Raw genomic sequence first — 23702 nt, 5'->3', positions numbered from 1 at the left:
CTTCAGCCTCCTGAGGTTGAAGAGACGCTGTCAGTGTGAGTGGACCAATTCAGTTTGTCTGTGATGTGTATGCCGAGGAACTTAAAACTTGCTACCCTCTCCACTACTGATCCATCGATGTGGATAGGGGGGTGTTCCCTCTGCTGTTTCCTGAAGTCCACAATCATCTCCTTAGTTTTGTTGACGTTGAGTGTGAGGTTATTTTCCTGACACCACACTCCGAGGGCCCTCACCTCCTCCCTGTAGGCCGTCTCGTCGTTGTTGGTAATCAAGCCTACCACTGTTGTGTCGTCCGCAAACTTGATGATTGAGTTGAGGCGTGCATGGCCACGCAGTCGTGGGTGAACAGGGAGTACAGGAGAGGGCTCAGAACGCACCCTTGTGGGGCCCCCGTGTTGAGGATCAGCGGGGAGGAGATGTTGTTGCCTACCCTCACCACCTGGGGGCGGCCCGTCAGGAAGTCCAGTACCCAGTTGCACAGGGCGGGGTCGAGACCCAGGGTCTCGAGCTTGATGACGAGCTTGGAGGGTACTATGGTGTTGAATGCCGAGCTGTAGTCGATGAACAGCATTCTCACATAGGTATTCCTCTTGTCCAGGTGGGTTAGGGCAGTGTGCAGTGTGGTTGAGATTGCATCGTCTGTGGACCTATTTGGGCGGTAAGCAAATTGGAGTGGGTCTAGGGTGTCAGGTAGGGTGGAGGTGATATGGTCCTTGACTAGTCTCTCAAAGCACTTCATGATGACGGAAGTGAGTGCTACGGGCGGTAGTCGTTTAGCTCAGTTACCTTAGCTTTCTTGGGAACAGGAACAATGGTGGCCCTCTTGAAGCATGTGGGAACAGCAGACTGGTATAGGGATTGATTGAATATGTCCGTAAACACACCGGCCAGCTGGTCTGCGCATGCTCTGAGGGCGCGGCTGGGGATGCCGTCTGGGCCTGCAGCCTTGCGAGGGTTAACACGTTTAAATGTCTTACTCACCTCGGCTGCAGTGAAGGAGAGACCGCATGTTTTCGTTGCAGGCCGTGTCAGTGGCACTGTATTGTCCTCAAAGCGGGCAAAAAAGTTATTTAGTCTGCCTGGGAGCAAGACATCCTGGTCCGTGACTGGGCTGGGTTTCTTCTTGTAGTCCGTGATTGACTGTAGACCCTGCCACATGCCTCTTGTGTCTGAGCCATTGAATTGAGATTCCACTTTGTCTCTGTACTGACGCTTAGCTTGTTTAATAGCCTTGCGGAGGGAATAGCTGCATTGTTTATATTCGGACATATTACCAGACACCTTGCCCTGATTAAAAGCAGTGGTTCGCGCTTTCAGTTTCACGCGAATGCTGCCATCAATCCACGGTTTCTGGTTTGGGAATGTTTTTATCGTTGCTATGGGAACGACATCTTCGACGCACGTTCTAATGAACTCGCACACCGAATCAGCGTATTCGTCAATATTTCCATCTGACGCAATGTACGAAACATGTCCCAGTCCACGTGATGGAAGCAGTCTTGGAGTGTGGAGTCAGCTTGGTCTGACCAGCGTTGGACAGACCTCAGCGTGGGAGCCTCTTGTTTTAGTTTCTGCCTGTAGGCAGGGATCAGCAAAATGGAGTCGTGGTCAGCTTTTCCGAAAGGGGGGCGGGGCAGGGCCTTATATGCGTCGCGGAAGTTAGAGTAACAATGATCCAAGGTTTTACCACCCCTGGTTGCGCAATCGATATGCTGGTAAAATTTAGGGAGTCTTGTTTTCAGATTAGCTTTGTTAAAATCCCCAGCTACAATGAATGCAGCCTCCGGATAAATGGTTTCCAGTTTGCAAAGAGTTAAATAAAGTTCGTTCAGAGCCATCGATGTGTCTGCTTGGGGGGGGATATATACGGCTGTGATTATAATCGATGAGAATTCTCTTGGAAGATAATGCAATCTACATTTGATTGTGAGGAATTCTAAATCAGGTGAACAGAAGGATTTGAGTTCCTGTATGTTTCCTTCATCACACCATGTCTCACACCAGCTCTGGGATTCGATCGAGCAACCTTTCGGTTACTGGCCCAATGCTCTTACCACTAGGCTACCTGCCGACCCCCCACCATGCTCAAAGGGATATTCAATGTATGCTTTTTATTTTTTAACCATCTACCAATAGGTGCCCTTCTTTGCGAACTATTGTAAAATCTCCCTGGTCTTTGTGGTTGAATATGTGCTTGAATGTACTGCTCGACAGAGCAGATAATTGTACGTGTAAGGTACAGAGATAGGGTAATCATCTAAAAATCATGTTCTACTAAGCTAACATATGGAATTGTTTTAAAATGGTCATACCATGGATCATTTAACTATTTGATTTGGATTTTTAGGACCCCTTTAGATATATAACAAAATATTCAGTAATTATTTGATAAAATATTGAATTTGGCCTTTCCTACTGTAGCCCATAAAAATAGATTGAATAACACATTCCTAAACGGCAAAAGAATACAGTCCAAAAAAATAAATCATGAGGAATAAAGTTTTGCAGTGTCTGTCCTACATCTATGAGATATATGAAAGCTTAGGAAATATTTTTCGGGTGACACATATTTAACCCCTTTATTTTGTTGGCATAAAACTACCTCCATATTTCCATTAATTTGGAAATATGAGTCCCGTGACATTTGTAAAGGTCATAGAGCAAAACGGAGTACACCATCGTGTTCGCGAGAGTCTCATCTTTCCATAGGGTGGCCAAACTGTTCGGATGCTACAGACGTTTTCATGAGAAGACCAATTTCTGAGATGTCTCCTGGTCTGACAAACAGTTCTGTAGCTCTGCCACTTTCCACCGCAGATGTGGTGGATTGAGGCGCAAGCCATGCAAATGTATAGATTTTGATGGGGACTTTTAATATTATGTTCATTATATTGACGCACAGGACCGTCTATAGACTCTTAATTGACCACTACTATTGTATACCGAGTGAGTGCATGCAACTTACTATGTGACTTGTTAAGCACACTCCTGAACTTATTTAGGCTTGCCATAACAAAAGGGTTGAATAGTTATTGACTGATTACATTTCAGCTTTTCTAAAAACATAATTCCACTTTCACATTATGGGAGTATTGTGTGTAGATCAGTGACACAACATCTCAATTGAATCCATTTTAAATGCAGGCTTTAACACAACAAAATGTGGAGTGTATAGATCTGACTTCATTAGCTTATATACTTTATATATATATAACCTTTTCTAAATGACAAAATACGAGATACATTTACCTTAAAATCGTTTTGTTGGAGTGACTTAAAAAATGTAGATGAGAACGATTACATTTTTAGTTGAGAAAGAGTTGTGGCAGTCAGGGGAAAGTGTTAGGAAAGATTGGTGACATAAGGTGGGTTTCTATGAGAATTACATGGGGGTTACCCAGAGGGCTAGTTGCCCCAAACTACTCTATCTAATAAAAGATTACAATTAAAAGCAGGATTACAAAAGCAAAGTACAGCAGGCTATATGACAAATCTTTAAAAAATGAGATTAGATTTTTGAATAGGAGCCAGCCATTTGCCCAGTCATCATCGAGGCTATTTTCTATGCCTTAGTGGTATGCAGCCTAATCTTCAAGTATTCAATCAATGAATGATTAGTTGTTTTAAGAAAAACAAGGGCAACTTTAGGCTACAACTCCAACCTTTGATACATCTATTTACGACATAGACATACTTAATCGGTATAAATTCTAGCCTACTTACATGGTTATAACAGTCCACTTCGTTTATAAAGGCAAGTAATGTGATCTCCCAGAAATGTCTTGATTTTATTCTACACAGGATATACTATATTGGGCACCGAATTCTGGGCGCGCTTCACTGTTTCCGTGTACGGTGTGCGGCTCTTCAGTCTCCAACCAACGCACTCGCGTCATGCAAGGTTCACAGTCTGAAAGCGGTATGGCGACGGGGGGTGAAACAAACTCGATGAAATACATGTTTGATGGTTTGTCTTAGGATCCAACTTCCATTACGTCGGTTGATATGGCTCAACTCAGTCTCCACCCACTCTACAAAAATAGGCGTGAAACTACATTATGAAATCAGTTACAATAGAATGTTTATTTATTTTTTACTTCTGTGGCCAATTCAGATTTAGGAAATGTATGCCTTTCCTGTGCAGCCTTTCCTATGCACTTCTCAGTAGTTGGTATTCAGACTTACAGTAGGCTACCGTATGCAGCTGCATATTGGGCTTTGCAGCGTGGTTCCCTTTTGCGCGCTGAATACATTTTGTTCAACCACTGAAAACCCACCCACTTGCTAGCCAACAAATGTTCACATGGAGTATTCATTCAATAGGGGTTTCAAAACATTTACTGTATCTAAAGCTATCCCTTTAAATTTGATGTACCTTTAATTAGCATTTTCTTGACGCACTAAATTACACTATATATACAAAAGTATGTGGACACCCCTTCAAATGACAGAATTTGGCTATTTCAGCCACACCCGTTGCTGACAGGTGTATAAAATCGAGCACACAGCCATGCAATCTTCAAAGACAAACATTGGCAGATGAATGGCTTTACTGAAGAGCTCAGTGACTTTCAACGTGGCACTGTCATAGGATGCCACCTTTCCAACAAGTCAGTTCGTCAAATTTCTGTCATGCTAGAGTTGCCCCGGTCAACTGTATGTGCTGTTAATGTGAAGTGGAAACATCTAGGAGCAACAATGGCTCAGCCTCGAAGTGGTAGGCCACACAAGCTCACAGAATGGGACCACCGAGTTCTGAAGCGCGTAGCATGTAAAAATCGACTGTCCTAGGTTCGAACACTAACTACCGAGTTCCAAACTGCCTCTGGAAGCGATGTTAGCCCAAGAACTGTTCGTTGGGAGCTTAATGAAATGGGATTCCTTGACCGAGCAGCCGCACACAAGCCTTAGGTCACCATGTGCAATGCCAAGCGTCGGCTAGAGTAGTGTAAAGCTCGTCATCATTGAACTCTGGAGCAGTGGAAGTGCGTTCTCTGGAGTGATGAATCAAGCTTCACAATCTGGCAGTCCAACGGACGAATCTGGGATTGGCAGATGCCAGGAGAACACTACCTGCCCGAATGCATAGTGCCAACTGTAATGTTTGGTGGAGGAGGAATAATGGTCTGGGGTTGTTTTTCATGGTTCGGGCTAAGCCCCTTATTTCTAGTAAAGGGAAATAGGAACACTACAGCATACAGTGACATTCTAGATGATTCTGTGCTTCCAAATTTGTGACAACAGTTTGGGGAAGGCCCATTCCTGTTTCAGCATGACAATGCCCTGTGTACAAAGCGAGGTCCATACATAAATGGTTTGTTCGTGATCGGTGTGGAAGAACTTGACTGGTCTGCACAGAGCCCTGACCTCAACCCCATTGAATACCATTGGGATCATTTGGAATGCTGACTGCCAGCCATGCCTAATCGCCCAAAATTAGTACCCGATCTCACTAATGCTCTTGTGGCTGAATGGAAGCAAGTCCCCGCAGCAATGTTCCAACATTTAGTGGAACGTTTTCCCAGATAAGTGGAGGATGTTATAGCAGAAAAGGGAGACCAATTACATATTCATGCCCATGATTTTGGAAAAAGATGTTCGACAAGCAGGTGTCCTTATACTTTAGGTAATGTAGAGTATGGAACGGTTCAGAATATTAGGGATCAATTAACGAAATCCATGTAAATATATGCATATTCATCTCCTTCCAGCACCAATATATAGATTAAATAATACTCTAATCTTGTATATTTTGTAGGGTTAGGAAAGTATTTTGGTAAAGTTTTCAAACAGGTTTGGAAAGCCTTTAACGCACAAAATTAGGGGTAGAGGGTGTGACCAGAAATCAGCCTTGGCATTTCTAACCCACCTGCAAAACATATTCCTTGTGGCCCCCATTATTAGCCAGATGTAGCCCCCATTATTAGCCATATAATGATCATTTTGCACAATAAAAACAAGTTAGATAGGCCCACTAGGATTACAAATGGACCAGCCCTTGCACAAAATATATTGGTGAATCAAAAATACAGTGGTTTCATTTATCCCGAAAGTTCCATAATCAATTGTTCCATCCATGAAATATTGTAAGGGGAGAAAAGTGTATAGTAAGGGTTGAATAGTAGTCCTATAACTCTAACCTGATAACCCTCACTAATCATGAAACTGTGATGACAATGGTCCAGTTGTCATGAACCGTGTGTCAGGGTCCAGGTTTAAACTGCTAAGTCTGGTGTGCGTTCCATAATGATTCAAATCGGATACATTAATGCACAACTTGTAATACGTTAGCCTTATATGATCCACTTTTGCTCGCAATCCTCAGGAACAACCACATGAACGTGACAGGGGAAAGAAAGGTAACCTAACGATGTAATGGAATGATGCAAAAATGTAAGGAGACTAACAAATAAAGTTAGTGACAATTATAAATGTACGCGTGGCTACCGATAGTGGCTAATATTTAATACTACAAATTGTAAAAGAAATACAGTGAAAAGTCTGGGCATATAATTAAAACCTTCTAGAAATAATCAACACCGTTGGTTTCCCGGTATACCACCTTCATGGCTTCAGAAGCCTATAGTCTGGGTCTCCACATTTCATCCCGAACTTCACTGTGGAAAAGTGTTGATATGCTTCCGTTTGCTGCCATATGACTGGTTTCACATGTCTCCAGCGATCAAAAGGTAAAATATATATAAAATAATTGTAATTGATACTTACCGTTTTACTCTTATCAATTTATAAAGTATAGTGCATGGAGAATGGTGTTATTTCGTAAATGTTTTTTTATTTTAGCCCTTTTTCTCCCCAATTTTCGATGTTGGCTCATCGTTGCAACTCCCCAACGGGCTCGAGAGAGAGCGAGGCGAAGGTGGTCATGCGCCCCCCGAAACATGACCCGCCTAACGCCCAGAAGCCAGCCGCACCAACGTGTCAGAGGAAACACCGTTCATCTGGCATCCGGGGTCAGCCGCCAGGCACTCGGCCCACCACAAGGAGTCGCTAGAGCGCAATGAGCCAAGTAAAACCCCACCCGCCAAACCCTCCCCTAACCCGGACGACACTGGGCCAATTGTGCGCCGTCCTATGGGACTTCCGACCACGGCCGGTTGTGGCACAGCCCGGGATATGAACCCGGGACTGTAGTAAAACCTCTAACACTACTACATGCAATGCAGTTGCACCGCTGCGCCACTCAGGAGCCGGAATGGTGTTATTTCTATTTGGGAAAGAATGAAGTATAATATACCTTTATGTTGTTCCACTTGGAAGTGAGAGGTTGCTCTACATTATTCAACCTTTCATCGCGTTAAGGTGGTGGAGTAATGAGGGAATGAAATCAAGGTCAGAATACGGTGTATCTGTAGACACACCTCCACCACGCTTTCATTTATATGATATCCACTGGCAATGAATAGCGGGTGAATAGCATGCTATTCTCATGCTTAAGTTCAAGGTCAGAATACACATAGAGAGAAAAGTTAATACAAGGGAATTAAGTTCCATTTACACGTGCTTAGCCCGGGTCAGAATCCCCCCTCCCCATAACACAATATAACAATCTGTAAAATGATGCAGTATTGGAGACATAGACATTATTCTAGCTAAGTCTTTAATATATAATCATTTTAAACAGTATTTTCATAGACAGTCACTGTAACTAAACTCACAAATATTATATGAACCAGCTATATTTCTTGGAACATTTTGATGTCAAACAGAGTTTGCATGAAGGTAACATTGGAGCCGGGAAAGCGGAACATGGTTGTTTTGCTGGCTTGAGTGCACCAGTCTACGCATGAACTCGCTCTGAAAGTGTGGGAACCAAATAAACACAAAAGAGGTAAAGTAGAGTAACAAAGAAAGGCTGGAACTTGCTGTTTGTCACTGTCTCATGGTGCTAATGGTTTAGTGTGACTGGTCCTACAGCCTGACTGTTAGTCAACCATCTGCTGCAGGCTGGCTGAGAGAACCGACTCTAATGTTCATGAGCCTATCATCAGCCTATTTTTGATCCCCCTCACTAACAAATCCCTCTTCTGCTGCAGGGAGATTCTATCATTATATCATCATTTTACCATCCACCCACCCTGTGATTACACAGCATCTGAGGACATCTTCATTCCTCTGTTAACTTGACTATTTTCCCACAGCAATTATGTAACAGTCTCCACCAACAAACACTTCATTATGATGATATGGATTACTATACTAATAACATCAAATAACTAAATAAAGTCATAAATATAAACATTTACCTCAGTTAGATTACATTGCATTAAGGATAGTCAGGTGAATTTGGAGTATGGTCTACTTGTTCAATGACACTATTCAGTGCAGAGGATCAAAATGCATTGTACATAATATGGAATACATGTTCTGAGGTAGTAGTTGGACAGATTCAATATGTTCTATGATCAGAAGGCACTTCAATAGACATGATTAAATAACATATGTGACTTGTAATGATACTCTGGCCATGACACCACACACCATTGCACTGTGACACTGATCTGTTCTCTTCCATGTCATTATAATAGGATAGTGGGTGGACTATGCCACCAGCTGTTTATCAAGTGTAACTGCAGAGCTTTGCTTACCTTTGGAATGATTACATCTCATTTTATGTCAACCTCTTTAGTATTAGAGGTCGATAATAAACCTTTCACCTAATTGTAGCTTATAATTTTGCCAACAAACACCAATCAAGTTCAAGATATTGTGTATGACATCAAAGAACATTGCCTCCACTAGTTGTAATGTCAGAGAAAACCAGTGGTGGAAAGTACTTAAGTAAAAATATTTCTAAGTACTACTTAAGTAGTTTTTTGGGGTATCATTACTATCTATATTTTTTTACAACTTTTACTTCACTACATTCCTAAAGAAAATAATGTACTTTTTACTCCATGAATTTTCCCTGATACCCAAAAGTACTCGTTACATTTTGAATGCTTAGCAGGACAGGAACACGGTTAAATTCCCGCACTTATCAAGAGAACAAGCGGTCATCCCTACTGCCTCTCATCTGGCTGACTCACTAAACAGAAATGCAAAATTTGTAAACTATATCTGAGCGTTGGAGTGTGCCCCTGGCGATCTGTACATTTGAAAAACAAGAAAAATGGAGCCGTCTGCTTTGCTTAATATAAGGAATTTTAAATTATTTATACTTTTACTTTGAATATTTAAGTATTTAGAACCAAATACTTTTAGACTTTTACTCAAGGAGCACAATTGGATACTTTTTCCACCACTGGAGAAAACAAAGAAACATACACATTCATTTGAGGGCTTGTTATTCATTTTAGTGCCTCAGAAAGACTGGATTGAGACATCAGCAGGTGAGATGGCTTTTCTGAAAGTCACCCCAAATGTCCAGCAGCTCATGTGGTTTAAATCCAGTGACAATGACCCGCGTGGCATACGTACACGTCTCATAATCCAACCGATTGATCTCAAACAAGTTCCTGGGAGGAAGCAGTGTTTGAGAGTACACAGGCCGGACCCCTAGAACCCGGAGACACAACCCCACATAGACATCCTCCAGGGGGATGGGTCTCACAAACCTGGATGCCCATGAGATCCTGTTGGCCAGGTCAATAGAGAAGACATACCCTGCTCCAGAGACATATGGGGGGAACGTGTCTTCGGGGTAAATGTCCTCAGACAGATGCCACTTGCTCTTCCTATCCCTACGAGGCCTGCCGTCACTGATGACTGAGCCTGTGATGTACTTATGCCTGAGAGGGCCACCTCCAACTAACAGCTTATTGACCAGGTAGAACACGTTGACGAAAATGTCTGTGTCCACCTTCATCGCATAAGAGGCACCCTGACAGTGGGTGGCGAGCCAGTTCATGATCATCATGGACTTGATGGTCAGGTTGTGGTAGCTGTCCAGGAAGTCCATTTGGATGATGTCAGCGTGTTCTTTGCTCTCCTTCTCCAGGTCCTGTTGAATGTGGGAGCTTTGTCCCTCCGCGGGCATGCCCACATAGAACAGAGTGAGGATATCCACATTAGAGATGAGGCCTGGTCTGCCCCATGTCTTTCTGATAGCATCCCTGGACAACCCATCAGAGGGTGCCACTGGAACCATTAGCACCAGAAATGGGCTTCTTTCCTTACACACAGACACATGGTTGAGAACGTATTTGTAGGTCTCTGGGGAAATCACCCTGTAAAGTTCCTGAGACAGAGGACTTGGTGTTGATAAATCCGTCTTTGGCTGAGCTTTTTTGTTCAGTAAGATATTAACAGCAACTATGAGTACACCTGCAATGATAAAACACTTCACTAACCTCCAGTAAGACGTTTTAAGCATTGCAAAGTAATCATATACAATCGGTATCTCGAGTGTATCTGATTTTAATTCCTAAACATATTCATTCCTAGGTTACTGTTTCTGTATTCGCGAAGCAACAAAAGAAAAGCATTCGCCGTGGCGACAACATCAAGCTTGCATCATTTCCTTGCTACGATTTCATGTTGCCACTCCCAGGCCAAAGAGCAACCAGGAAAATAGTTTCCGTCTGACTCAGAGCTCCTTAAAAGCTCTGACTACTAAACAGCATACGGGTCATACTGGAATGGCCGGTGGTGGTGATACTACCGGTTTTCAGCACGGGTGGTTTGTTTACATAGTGGGTTACGATAACTAATGTAGCAGATTAGGTTAATAAGTTTACGGTTAGGAAACGGGTTAGTTACAACGCTACAGCTGTCAACAACTGTTATCACCGAAGTGACAACTAGATGGCGCTATACGGGTAGCCACAACCGTACAAACTATCAGTCTCCGCAAACCATCAGTATCATAACAGCGGTGCTTTGTTGCGCTAGTGCCCCCTTCACGTGGCATTGATCAATACATGTGATCGATAGACCTTCATATGTAGGCCACCTGTCATAAAAATACAATCTCATTATAAATATGAGGCGTGCATTCTTAGTACTATAAATAGCCCCCAAAATAGGCTTTATAGAGACTCTAAGGCTCCTTCCCATGGGTGCGTCGAAGAGCTATTGACGAGCCAACTCCAAATATCAAAGGTAAAAACACACACAAATGTTTTGCTTTAGACAAGATTGAAGACTCGTCATTTTTAAACAAACTTTGTTTTATTGTAATACGTGTTACAGAGAAACACCTGTTGTTCACCCAGTTATAATCCCCCAAAATGTTAAACCACAGAAGCACAGAAACGTTTCATTACACAGGTATTCAAGGGACGGGGGTCAGTGGTTTCGTCTCCAGGCATGGGGAGGGGGGAGGTGGGACAAAACAGAATGAGAACAACTTCTCTTTAGTTCATTTTGGTGTGCCCAAATATATGTTTATCAGCAAAGTGAACACTGTGACCTTACAATGTCAGTTGGAATTTGCCATTAACCTCTTTTCAGCAACAATTATATTTTGTATTTCAACACAATATTCCCCTCTTAACTAAACTTCTGTAGTTCATTTTGGTGTGCCCAAATATATGTTTCTCAGCAAAGTGAACAGTGACCTTACAATGTCAATTGGAATTGGCCATTAACCTATTTTCAGCATCAATATATTTTGTATTTCAACACAATATTCCCCTCTGACTTGTTGCACACATATATGTATCCATATATGTATTTCACATTTAGCAAAAAATGTAACAATCACCCACCATTTCATTATATATTGAATAATAGGTCCCGCCTTGGATTTTTATAAAGGAAATCAAAACAAATCAAACACATTGACTTTTCCCTCTGGATCCTGTAGCTAATGCATGATAGCTGGAGGAACAAATAGTACACGCTCAGGTAAACGTGTAAGAAACAATTGCACAAGCACTTGCATGGCCCACACAATCAATGGAAACACATCATGTCATCCACATATGTCTGTGTGGGATGCAGCAGATGATCTATGTGCAGAATGTCATTTCTTTTCGCCCGTGTCATTTCAGATGACAGTTTGCAGGTTGAGGTGAAGAAGGGATGTCGGGAAAGATATAAAGGGACAAAGGATGAGTCACACATAGACTGATGAACGACAAGATAGGACTTTCTCTGGGATCTCTCTCCATTTTACACAGACATTTAACATCTTAACGAGTCGTGCGGTTCATGAAGAACATCCGTTTTTTGATCAATAATCTCACTTCAATCCAGGAGATCAATAACATCACTTCAATCCGGATGATGGAATTGAATGTACATACGGCACAGTTTGTGCTTTTATTGGATGTTGTGTTATTCAAAGAATAGAATTTCTATAATCCAGTTTAGAGGTTATCAGTATTATTGAAGAGGCCCTGACACTAAAACAAGACCACATGTATGTAGACAGCCATGCCCTCTCTGCGAACACCCTAATGAACAAGCTACTGTGGCTGGAGGAGATGGACACACTGTAGAGGCAGAAAACATCAGTATTCTACATGTTAATGTGCCATGCCATACCAGACTCAAATGCACCCCTCCGCTTAGTGCTGTAACATTGTGAGAGTGAGAAGAAAGAAAGAAATGCTTTATACTCGGGTTTCATAGATTAAGCTCTCTTTGGTGCATGTTTAATCGGCGTGGGCTGGGTTGGTGGAGTTCATTTTTTTCCACATCAATTTGGCTTTGACAGTATTTATACTGCACACAACCATTTTATATCAGGTGGGGTTGGATAGTGGAATTTGTAGTGAATTTGACTGAATCTGTGCTTATTTCTGTGAGTGAGCAGGAGGAGGGGTGTAATTTGAGGTGGCTGGGCTCTTGGCAGTGGCTTTGGTAGCTGCGGGGGAGGTGTGGGTTGTGTCCCAAATGGCACCCTATTCCCTATGTAGTGCACTACTTTTGACGAGGGCCTGTAAAGTAGTGCACTGCACATGGAATAGGGTGCCATTTGGAATGCTACCCTGGAACCAGCAGGGGCAGAGGATGGAGGACGGGTTCAGGGGTCACGGAGCGGAGCGACAAGGAGAGGGGTCGGAGCGTGGATTGGTCGGTTGGTTTACGATCGCTTCCTTCTTCCCTCAAAGTTCCTGAAGTTGGATGGCCTGATCTTCATCTCAGCAAACTCAATGGAGTGCTCGTGGCCTTTCCAATGGAACCAGTTGACTCCCTGAAGAACAGTTTATTTTATTAACACAAATGCCTTGCATCTTCTCCTTTGCATAGTCAATTTGCATCCAAACATTTCTGTCTATAGTTTCATACTGCGCTACAGAAGTATTTTTGAAATATAGATGTAGAAATTGCTGTTCGTTTTTGTACTTTCAAATATATGTGCGCTCACCTTGCTATGACTGTCATCTCCATATCGTCCCATAAGGTTGACACGATGGCAATTCTTATACCAGAAGGCACCCTTGTAGGACAGGGCACAGTTTGTGACGGCGATGTCATTGTCATGGTCGTAGGTTGAGAATGGGCGACCATGGTGGTAGGTCATAGAATCACCTACACAGGGCAGTAGAGAGAAAGTGATCGGACTTGAGGAAGGAGGTTTTGAATCCATGCTGACGTCATACTCACACCTAACACCATGTCAAGTCCTTTATAACTTCAGTTTATCCTGTCTATTTGAATGTGCATCCCAAACGGCACCCTATATAGTGCACTACGTTTGGGCTCTGGTCAAAAATGGCGCACCATGTAGGGAATAGGGTGCTATTTGGGATGCAGGCATGTAACTAATGGTTGTAGAGAAGGAAGACTGACCCGCGGTACCACTGTAGCCTCCAACGTGGACCTTGTAGCGACTGCGGGGATCAGAGACAGAGAACTTGTCATACTGGGCGTAGGCTACATCCCCCTTGTCTCTGAGGTCCACACGAAGTTCATACTGTCCTGCTACTGTGATCTTATGGAGGTTTGACAGGCCTTTGGAGAAAAAGATATCAAGTCAAGGTGATGTGCTTGACTTTTTATGTAAATGTAGGAACTGTGGACATGAATTTCCTCTGTGGAGGACAATAAAACATATCGCATCTAAAAGATTTCAAACATTTGACAAAATACTCCGGATCACACAGTGGTGCTATAGCTGAATCAATGTGTGTGTTGAAATGTTTTCCATAATATGACCATACCGAGCCAGAACTCGTCGTTCATGTCACCAAAGCCAGCAGTGTAGTTCCTCCAGTTGCGGAAGAACTCCAGTTTACCGCTCTGGCGTCGGACAAAGACCTGCATGGGATCGGGCCAAACTACATCAGCTCACTCATTCAAACATCATATGGACTAAGATCCATTGCACCACATTAGATACATCGGAATCAACACGGTTTAGAACCGCTTATGCGTTTGTTCATATAGTCAGTGTTATAACTCATTTATAAAGCATGATAAAGGATGTGATATAAAGCATTATACGTATGCACTTCATAGGAGGTCTTGCCAAGTTGGGTTGCACAGTTTACTGGCCGGTGACTTACAATCCATCCACCTCCATCCGTGTCCATGTCACAGTAGACCTGTATGGGCTGACCCTCATCTCCACCCAGGTAGATGGTGTGAACACCAGACGCTGTGTCTCCATTCAGCAAGGCCTGGGAGCAGTCCCTAGGGTGTTTGTACAGCACGCCAACTACACACACACACATGCACACGCACGCACACACACACGCACACACACACACACAGAGGATTAGTTACTAAACAGTTCCATCCGCCCAACAAACTCTACGCTTGAGATGAATATTGAATAGAGATGGTCTCAGTGGATGGTGAACAGAACAGAGGTTACAGTGGTAATCCACTGAGGCCATCTCTATTCATTATTCATGACATGTTTTGTCAAACATACAGTACCGTTCAAACGTTTTACGGTCACTTAGAAATGTCCTTGTTTTAGAACGAAAAGCCCGTTTTTTGGGGCCATTAAAATAACATCAAATTGATCAGAAATACAGTGTAGACATGGTTAATGTTGTAAATGACTATTGTAGCTGGAAATGGCAGATTTTTAATGAAATATCTACATAGGTGTACAGAGGCCCATTATCAGCAACCATCACTCCTGTGTTCCAATGGCACGTTGTGTTAGCTAATCTAAGTTGATCATTTTAAAAAGGCTAATTGATCATTAGAAAACTCTTTTGCAATTATGTTAGCACAGCTGAAAACTAGCCTTTATAGACTAGTTGAGCATGTGGAGCATCAGCATTTGTGGGTTCAATTACAGGCTCAAAATGGCCTCTGTATGCCTATGTAGATATTCCATTACAAATCTGCCATTTCCAGCTACAATAGTAATTTACAAATTAACAATGTCTACACTGTATATTTGATGTTATTTTAAGGGCATTTCTAAGTGAGCCCAAACTTCTGAACAGTAGTGTATATTTTCATATTTGAGCGTTTATGGACAGGGACAGTCGGGGAGACAGATCCAGAGGAAAACAGAGAGTAGGGGCCGAGGCAGGATCCATAACCCTATTGCCAGAAGGAAAACAGAGAGTAGGGGCCGAGGCAGGATCCATAACCCTATTGCCAGAAGGAAAACAGAGAGTAGGGGCCGAGGCAGGATCCATAACCCTATTGCCAGAAGGAAAACAGAGATTAGGGGCCGATGCAGGATCCATAACCCTATTGCCAGAAGGAAAACAGAGAGTAGGGGCCGAGGCAGGATCCATAACCCTATTGCCAGAAGGAAAACAGAGAGTAGGGGCCGAGGCAGGATCCATAACCCTATTGCCAGAAGGTATGTTCGGTCCGGAGTCGGCAGAGCTACCACTTGACTCCAGCATCACTATGGTAACACACTCACTGGTGGTGAAGACGGTGGTGATGACTCTGCTCCTCTTGGGCCCTGCGATGGCCTGCAGTCTGACGGAGTACTCAGTGGAGGCACTCAGCTGGGCCATGTTGTAGGAGGTGGCTGTGGGGCTCAGAACAACCTCCTGGAGGAACACCACAACACCACAGTCGTCAGAATATACGCCAGAAATACAGAATTAATAATACATTGGATTTAGATAGGACAGTGTCCATATTACCTGAAACTGTGAGACTGTGTCTGTCCTAACATAGACTCTGTAATATAGTGATTTTCTAGATCCCAAATATGTATTCATCAATAGGTCAATAGACCTCTTGGACAAAACAATAATCTATTCTAGAATTGAAAGGTTGCAAGGTTGTTCCACCCATAGAAATAGGTTTCAGATTAGAATAGATTCTACTGGAATAGAATAGATTATATTTCTACGGTTCCATTTCTATGGCTCCAGCAGACCACTACTTACCCGGATTGTGCCGTCAGCTGACTCGAAGCTGAGGATGTAGCCGGTGATGTCAGCACGTGGGGCCTTCCAGGTCAACATGGCGTTCTCTGTCTGGATGTTACTGGCTGCCAGGCCCTGAGGGGCATCCACATCTAGGGGAGAGAGAGCATAGTTCAGACTGCATACCTCTTATTTTGACATTCTTTTTGCAGGTTCAGGTTGTCTGTTTGAAGTGGTAGGGGGTAAAAAACTAAAACAAACAACTGGCAGACTTGGAAGTGAGAGTTTGTGTGTGGGAGGGAATGTTCTAGGCCTTGGCCCTTTAGGCCACTCACCAGTGGTGAACTCAGTTGTGGTGACGGCGCTCTTAGCGGACGCTCTCATGGCATAGACCTTGACAGTGTAGTGGGTGGCAGGGGTCAAGGAGCTCATCTCAAACTCGACAATGTTCCCAGACACTCTCTCCATCACTGGGGAAACTACACACACAGAACACACAGATACAGTAAGAATACAGAGATAGACAGAGACAGACAGACAGACAGACAGACAGACAGACAGACAGACAGACAGACAGACAGACAGACAGACAGACAGACAGACAGACAGACAGACAGACAGACAGACAGACAGACAGACAGACAGACAGACAGACAGACAGACAGACAGACAGACAGACAGACAGACAGACAGACAGACAGACAGACAGACAGACAAGGACAGACAGTGACAGTCAGAGACAGAAACAGGCAGAGACAGACATAGACAGACAGAGACAGTAAAGGAGAGTATCCGTACAGATACAGTAAGGGCCCGGTCAGCATCTGTCTAAAATATTCTGGCAAGGAGATTAAAGCAATCTGTCAATTTAGATCTCTTCTTAAAGCCAAACAATGAAGGAACATACAACACACGCAATGGGAGGCCTAATGCCTTTTCTCCCACAATCCCTTGTAATATACTGTACAGTACATCCAGATGGTGTGTGTGTGTGTGTGTGTGTGTGTGTGTGTGTGTGCTTGTGATACTGTACCAGTGTCTGCGCTGTAGGTGATGACATATCCGTCTACAGTGGCGATGGCAGGCTGCCAGTGGAGCAGAGCCTGAGTGTCAGTGATGTTGACTGCGGTCAGACCACGGGGCTTGTCCAGAGCTGTCACATAGAACACGCACGCACGCACACAGACAAACAATATGGTTACTCTGAGCAGAACCACATCAAATACCTCCCCAAGGATAGAGACATGTTCTGTTGTTAAACGGAAACACAAAGCCTATCCACCCCCAGCCATGCTCCATCTGTGCACACTAACAGCTTTCACAATGGTCTACGCGCTCAGCCTTTAGAGACGGGTTACCACCATTAGTGTTTGATGCTTTGTTTAGAAATATTGAATGAATCCAACCACTTCTGCAGAGCATACAAAGACATGCCTATAACTGTTGTGAGGATGTACTCTGAGTGTACAAAACATTAGGAACACCTGCACTTTCCATGACACACTGACCAGGTGAATCCAGGTGGAGTTGTGATCCCTTACCGATGTCACCGGTTAAATCCACTTCAGTCAGTGTAGATGAACGGGAGGATACAGCTTAAAGAAGGATTTTTAAGCCTTGAGACAATTCATAGGGTGAATGGGCAAATATTTAACTGCCTTTAAACGGTGTATGGTAGTAGGTGCCAGGCGCACCGGTTTGAGTGTGTAAAGAACTGCAATACTGCTGGGTTTTTCCACGCTCAACAGAATTCCCATTTGTAACACAAATGGACACAGCCCTTGTGTTGTGAACAAGTGTGAATCTCACCTGTGGTGACGCTGCTGGAGCCTGGCTCACTCTCCTTCTGTCCCTTCACAGAAATGACGGACACCTGGTAGGTAACTCCAGGGGTCAGGTTTGGCAGCACGGTCTGAGTCTCAGTTCCACCCACTGTCACAGTCTTGGGAGCGCCTACACACACACACACACACACACAGACACACAGACACACACACACACACACACACACACACACACACACACACACACACACACACGGTCAAAAGGTCAGTCCGACGTCTGATTCTGTATACAAAGTTAGTGTCATAACACATTATAAGTGTGTTATAATGCAAGGCATTCTAAAGCATTTTGCATATGAACTTCATAGAATGTGCTCCCAAAAAGTGTTTTCATTATCATCAAGTAGTGAGCTGAAATAGTGAACCAGTAGCAAAGCAGTTGACATCGAAGTTGTGTTGACACCCTGCTTTCAAACTGCCACATCCTCTCACATAGACAGAACAGCCACTAGAGGGCAGAATGAGACTAACATAGGATTCCACAGGATAGATCAGTTCTTTTTACAGAGACTCTATTTATTTTTCATTGATTAAATGAAAACGAATGCCATATGACCACACCATACATGTCAATGACTTACCCCTGGTTTTGCAGCCACTGTATGTACAGTATAGGTATGTAATCACAGGAGGTTTGTGGCACCTTCCTTGGGGAAGACGGGCTCGTGGTCATGGCTGGAGCGGAATGGTTTCTATGTGTTTGACGCCGTCCTCCCCTTAGCGGCCTCCACTGGTATGTTTAGTATAGGTATATCTGTATGTACTCACCTCCCTGAGCAGCGACATACGTGACACGGTAGCTGTCCACTCGAGCTCTGGGGATTGCCCAGTGTACGGTGGCAGAGGTATCAGTGACTTCAGAGAAACGGATGCCCGTGGGGGTGCCCAGCCCTGGCATAGGATAAATGATAGAGAGTCCAACAAACACACAGAAGACAGGTAGCTAGTTAGCTAAAGACTCCGTGGGCAGGCTTTTAAGTGAAGAGAAATGTATACCAGATCCTAAGATATCAAATAATGCCTCGGCACATTTTTTTATAAAATAATACTGGTTACAAATTTAAAACAAATCATTTTAACAGGAAAACACATCCCTAAAGCTTTCCTAAAGATCCCATCCCTCAATACATCCGTAAAGATCATATTAAATCCCATGAATAACCCAGATAATACACATTATTCTATTCTTTTAGTGTGAGCCGATACACCAGCATTGAGAACCACTAGTTAAAGTAGATAAAAGGAGATGAAACAAAGAGGCCAGCGCCTGTCGTCAGCACTGAGCCACAGTATCTGCGTGACAGACATGACAGGGGGAGATTAACTTGCCCCCATTGCAGACACACTAAAGTGAAACATGCCGCAGGGCCATTGGACCCGAGAGTGAAGCCATACCCCCAGAGAAGGCAGGGGACAGCAAGAGAGAGCCATTCAGGCACTCAACAGACAACTTTCCCTTTACAGTTTAAAGACAATTAGACAAACCCATTTAGGGGCAAGCCAGCCAAAGACAACATTGGAGACAACTTGACAGATAGAGACAAAAAAAACGGAGCAAATTAATAGATGAGTAAATCTCCTGAGCAGTTCTCTGGACCCCCGTGAATGAGAGGCCATCAGAAGCTGAGTGTGGTATTTACACAGACAGACACAGACAGACAGACAGACAGAATCAGACAGAATCAGACAGAATCAGACAGACAGAAGCAGACAGACAGAAAGACAGAATCAAGCAGACAGACAGACAGACAGACAGACAGACAGAATCAAACAGACAGACAGACAGACAGACAGACAGACAGACAGACAGACAGACAGACAGACAGACAGACAGACAGACAGACAGACAGACAGTGTGTTGGTTCACAGACGCTGGGACTGGTTTAAGATGAGAGGACTGCTGGATGATTCCTGTGGAATCACTCAAGAGCGCTGACAGACAAGACAATGACAGGACAGTGAACACAGAACAGACATGCCCAACTGGGTTGACAAACCACATCACACACAGCTGCTGACACATGACACACAAGGCAGCCCAAGCAGGTTTTAATAATTAATTTGCAAAGCTAACTGTTTATAATTCTACCAGATTGCTGCCTTGAACAAATATTATCACACAATGTTATCAGGTTAGTAAACAAAAATGGCTGCAGGGATGGAAGATATTCAACACTGACCCAACGTTGACCCCATTTCCATGCTGTTGTTTTAGGAGTACACATTGAGACGTTGAGAATATACCATTTACAGTATTAAAAGAAGCTGGCACGTTGCAATGAATACATTCCTAACATAATCTATCCAGTAGCCCTAGGCCATTGCTGGTGTGATGTCATACCGCGTACCTGTTTTTACCACCACGGAAATAGAATTGGAGAGCTGTCCCGAAATGACTCCATAGAGCTCAATGTTGTACTCTGTGTCCTCAATTAGCTCAGTAAGCACTGTCGTTCTCTCCTCCCCGGGCACGACCACCTCTTGCGGAGAAGTGAGGTCGTCGCTTGTATCATTGATCATAATGACAAAACTATCAAAGAGGTCCTCTTCCGCTGACCAGGCCAGTTTACAGCTGTCTGGTGTGATGTCGGAGACCAAGAGATACTCCACGATGGGTTCAGCTTCTGGGTGATAAGGGAAGACATGTTGTTTTTGTCCCCTAGACCTCAAGAGTACTTCAATAGGTTCTTATGAAGATTACAGAAGATCAGGAAGTAAAAGTTATTCAAATCTGTGTGTACAATAGACATCACAATTAGTTATGGATCCATATCAATCTATGGATCCATATGAGACAAACAAGAAGAGCAGGTTCACAAGATGCAATAATTAAGAGTTGTTACATACCCCATCCTGGGGGAAATGAAGAGGTTATTTCCAAGAATTATAATGATTTTCATGTTGACTTTGTGTTCACTCATACTCATTGTGTCAGGCATAACTGAAGTGTTTATACCACTTAGGCATCTTAATAGGTTTTGACACAACTATACACGGTTAGAAAACCTTGTGCTTAGTGTATGTGCCTATCACATCCACCGTGGTGAGTGTGTAATGTTACAAAATTCCTGGAATTTCCAATAAATTCCATGGTTTTCCCAAAATCCCGGTTGGAGGTATCCCGGAATCAGGAATGAATAAGCAAGACATCCAGAGCCCTCCAACCAGGATTTCTGGAAAACCAAGGAATTTATTGGAAGTTCCAGGAATTGTGCAACCCTAGGTAAGTATGAAAGTAACAACATGCATTTTATCAGTGTAGATAGGTACATTGTTATTAACCAGCTAGTTTGATCAAATTCAACCCTCAGTTTATCGATGCTGTGACTGCAAAAGAACATACATGGGATTTGTGCATCAGTTCCATAAATACACTGATACGAAAAGTAATCTACATTCAGAAGAAAAGGAACATTAAGACAGACTCAGCCAGAGTTTTACTAGAGTTTTAAGAGCTTGGGTGACGTCAGGGCAGATGGGTCGGTCAGATACAGTGTTGTAAAAGACAACGGTGTTAACTAGTCATTAGCAGTAGCTAATAATGGCAGAGGAAGAGTAGAGGAGCTGAGCCAGCAGGAGTCTACAGCTGTTAGAGGAAGTGCTCGGTAGAAGTCAGAGAGAGAGAGAGGTTAGACCGACTGCCTGCAATGCAGCATACAGACAGCAGCTCATTAAACTAAAGCTGCTTCCTGGAGAAACAGAGTTACAGATGGATAGAAGGTGGCCCACGGTGGTTTGAAAGTATCTCTGCTGTATATGAGAGACGGACTGCCGTAGACCTCGAAGTGGACTCAGTGCCGCCTCAGTGCCACTTGGCTAGATACAGGGACATAACTCATTAGAACACTACACCAAACGTTAGGCTCGCAAGGTCTTGAGCCAGTGTGAACCCAGAGGATTCGGCTGACGTGAAACGAGGGAACTTGTTGTGAGAAGAAGTGGTGGAAAATGAAAACCAGAGTAGGCAAATCCCAGGTGCTGTCACTCTTCGTTAGGAGCGGAGCAGGCCTGCTTTAGAAACAGTAGTCAGCCAGTCAGCCAGTCAGTCAAGGAAGCAGGGAGGGTGGTAGAGAGGGACATGGAGGCCCTGGTCAAAAGTAGTGTACTATACAGTGGGGCAAAAAAGTTAAATTTTCATCATAGGTACACTTCAACTATGACAGAAAAAATGAGAAAAGAAAATCCAGAAAATCACATTGTAGCATTTTTTATGAATTTATTTGCAAATTATGGTGGAAAATAAGTATTTGGTCAATAACAAAAGTTTATCTCAATACTTTGTTATATACCCTTTGTTGGCAATGACAGAGGTCAAACGTTTTCTGTAAGTCTTCACAAGGTTTTCACACACTGTTGCTGGTATTTCGGCCCATTCCTCCATGCAGATCTCCTCTAGAGCAGTGATGTTTTGGGGCTGTTGCTGGGCAACACAGACTTTCAACTCCCTCCAAAGATTTTCTATGGGGTTGAGATCTGGAGACTGGCTAGGCCACTCCAGGACCTTGAAATGCTTCTTACGAAGCCACTCCTTCGTTGTCCGGGCGGTGTGTTTGGGATCATTGTCATGCTGAAAGACCCAGCCACGTTTCATCTTCAATGCCCTTGTGGATGGAAGGAGGTTTTCACTCAAAATCTCACGATACATGGCCCCATTCATTCTTTCCTTTACACGGATCAGTCGTCCTGGTCCCTTTGCAGAAAAACAGGACCAAAGCATGATGTTTCCACCCCCATGCTTCACAATAGGTATGGTGTTCTTTGGATGCAACTCAGCATTCTTTGTCCACCAAACACGACGAGTTGAGTTTTTACCAAAAGTAATATTTTGGTTTCATCTGACCATATGACATTCTCCCAATCTTCTTCTGGATCATCCGAATGCTCTCCAGCAAACTTCAGACGGGCCTGGACATGTACTGGCTTAAGCAGGGGGACACGTCTGGCACTGCAGGATTTGAGTCCCTGGCGGCGTAGTGTGTTACTGATGGTAGGCTTTGTTACTTTGGTCCCAGCTCTCTGCAGGTCATTCACTAGGTCCTCCCGTGTGGTTCTGGGATTTTTGCTCACCGTTCTTGTGATCATTTTGACCCCACGGGGTGAGATCTTGTGTGGAGCCCCAGATCGAGGGAGATTATCAGTGGTCTTGTATGTCTTCCATTTCATAATAATTGCTCCCACAGTTGATTTCTTCAAACCAAGCTGCTTACCTATTGCAGATTCAGTCTTCCCAGCCTGGTGCAGGTCTACAATTTTGTTTCTGGTGTCCTTTGACAGCTTTTTGGTCTTGGCCATAGTGGAGTTTGGAGTATGACTGTTTGAGGTTATGGACAGGTGTCTTTTATACTGATAACAAGTTCAAACAGGTGCCATTAATACAGGTAACGAGTGGAGGACAGAGGAGCCTCTTAAAGAAGAAATTACAGGTCTGTGAGAGCCAGAAATCTTGCTTGTTTGTAGGTGACCAAATACTTATTTTCCACCATAATTTGCAAATAAATTCATAAAAAATGCTACAATGTGATTTTCTCGATTTTCTTTTCTCGTTTTGTCCGTCATAGTTGAAGTGTACCTATGATGAAAATTACAGGCCTCTCTAATCTTTTTAAGTGGGAGAACTTGCACAATTGGTGGCTGACTAAATTTTTTTTTG

At 43.5% G+C, this 23702-nt stretch overlaps 3 protein-coding genes across 9 annotated transcripts in view; all 3 read right to left on the bottom strand.

The window, feature by feature from the left end:
- The window catches only part of LOC115111816 (dual specificity testis-specific protein kinase 2-like), a 33647-nt gene extending 26749 nt beyond the window's left edge, over positions 1-6898 (bottom strand). For 2 of the 5 annotated variants that reach the window (XM_029638273.2, XM_029638275.2), the window contains exon 1: positions 3724-3994. The gene's annotated coding sequence lies outside the window, so the exon portion shown is untranslated. Of the gene's footprint in view, positions 1-3723; positions 3995-6726 lie in introns of those variants that run through there. The other 3 variants (XM_029638274.2, XM_029638277.2, XM_029638276.2) reach the window with 3 other exon arrangements.
- Positions 6899-7599: 701 nt separating this feature from the next.
- On the bottom strand, positions 7600-10528 carry b3galt8 (beta-1,3-galactosyltransferase 8). The gene has a single exon (XM_029638271.2). The coding sequence runs from the start codon at positions 10331-10333 to the stop codon at positions 9344-9346; it is 990 nt and encodes a 329-aa protein (XP_029494131.2). The 5' UTR covers positions 10334-10528; the 3' UTR covers positions 7600-9343.
- Positions 10529-11108: 580 nt separating this feature from the next.
- The window catches only part of tncb (tenascin Cb), a 65248-nt gene continuing 52654 nt past the window's right edge, over positions 11109-23702 (bottom strand). Inside the window, exons 11-22 of one of the 3 annotated variants that reach the window (XM_029638267.2) lie at positions 20401-20676; positions 18821-18943; positions 18018-18161; positions 17242-17361; positions 16544-16687; positions 16230-16360; positions 15752-15884; positions 14418-14569; positions 14073-14169; positions 13702-13863; positions 13277-13440; positions 11109-13102 (exon numbers count right to left, since the gene is read on the bottom strand). In XM_029638267.2, the coding sequence (XP_029494127.1) occupies positions 12992-13102; positions 13277-13440; positions 13702-13863; positions 14073-14169; positions 14418-14569; positions 15752-15884; positions 16230-16360; positions 16544-16687; positions 17242-17361; positions 18018-18161; positions 18821-18943; positions 20401-20676 (1757 nt within the window). In that variant the 3' untranslated portion in view covers positions 11109-12991. The remainder of the gene's footprint in view (positions 13103-13276; positions 13441-13701; positions 13864-14072; positions 14170-14417; positions 14570-15751; positions 15885-16229; positions 16361-16543; positions 16688-17241; positions 17362-18017; positions 18162-18820; positions 18944-20400; positions 20677-23702) is intronic. The other 2 variants (XM_029638269.2, XM_029638270.2) reach the window with 2 other exon arrangements.

The sequence above is a fragment of the Oncorhynchus nerka genome, linkage group LG27 (genome assembly GCF_034236695.1).
Source record: "Oncorhynchus nerka isolate Pitt River linkage group LG27, Oner_Uvic_2.0, whole genome shotgun sequence".
Taxonomy (NCBI): Eukaryota; Metazoa; Chordata; class Actinopteri; order Salmoniformes; family Salmonidae; genus Oncorhynchus; species Oncorhynchus nerka.
Note: the sequence above shows the minus strand (reverse complement) of the source record. Positions and strands in the feature narration are given on the sequence as shown.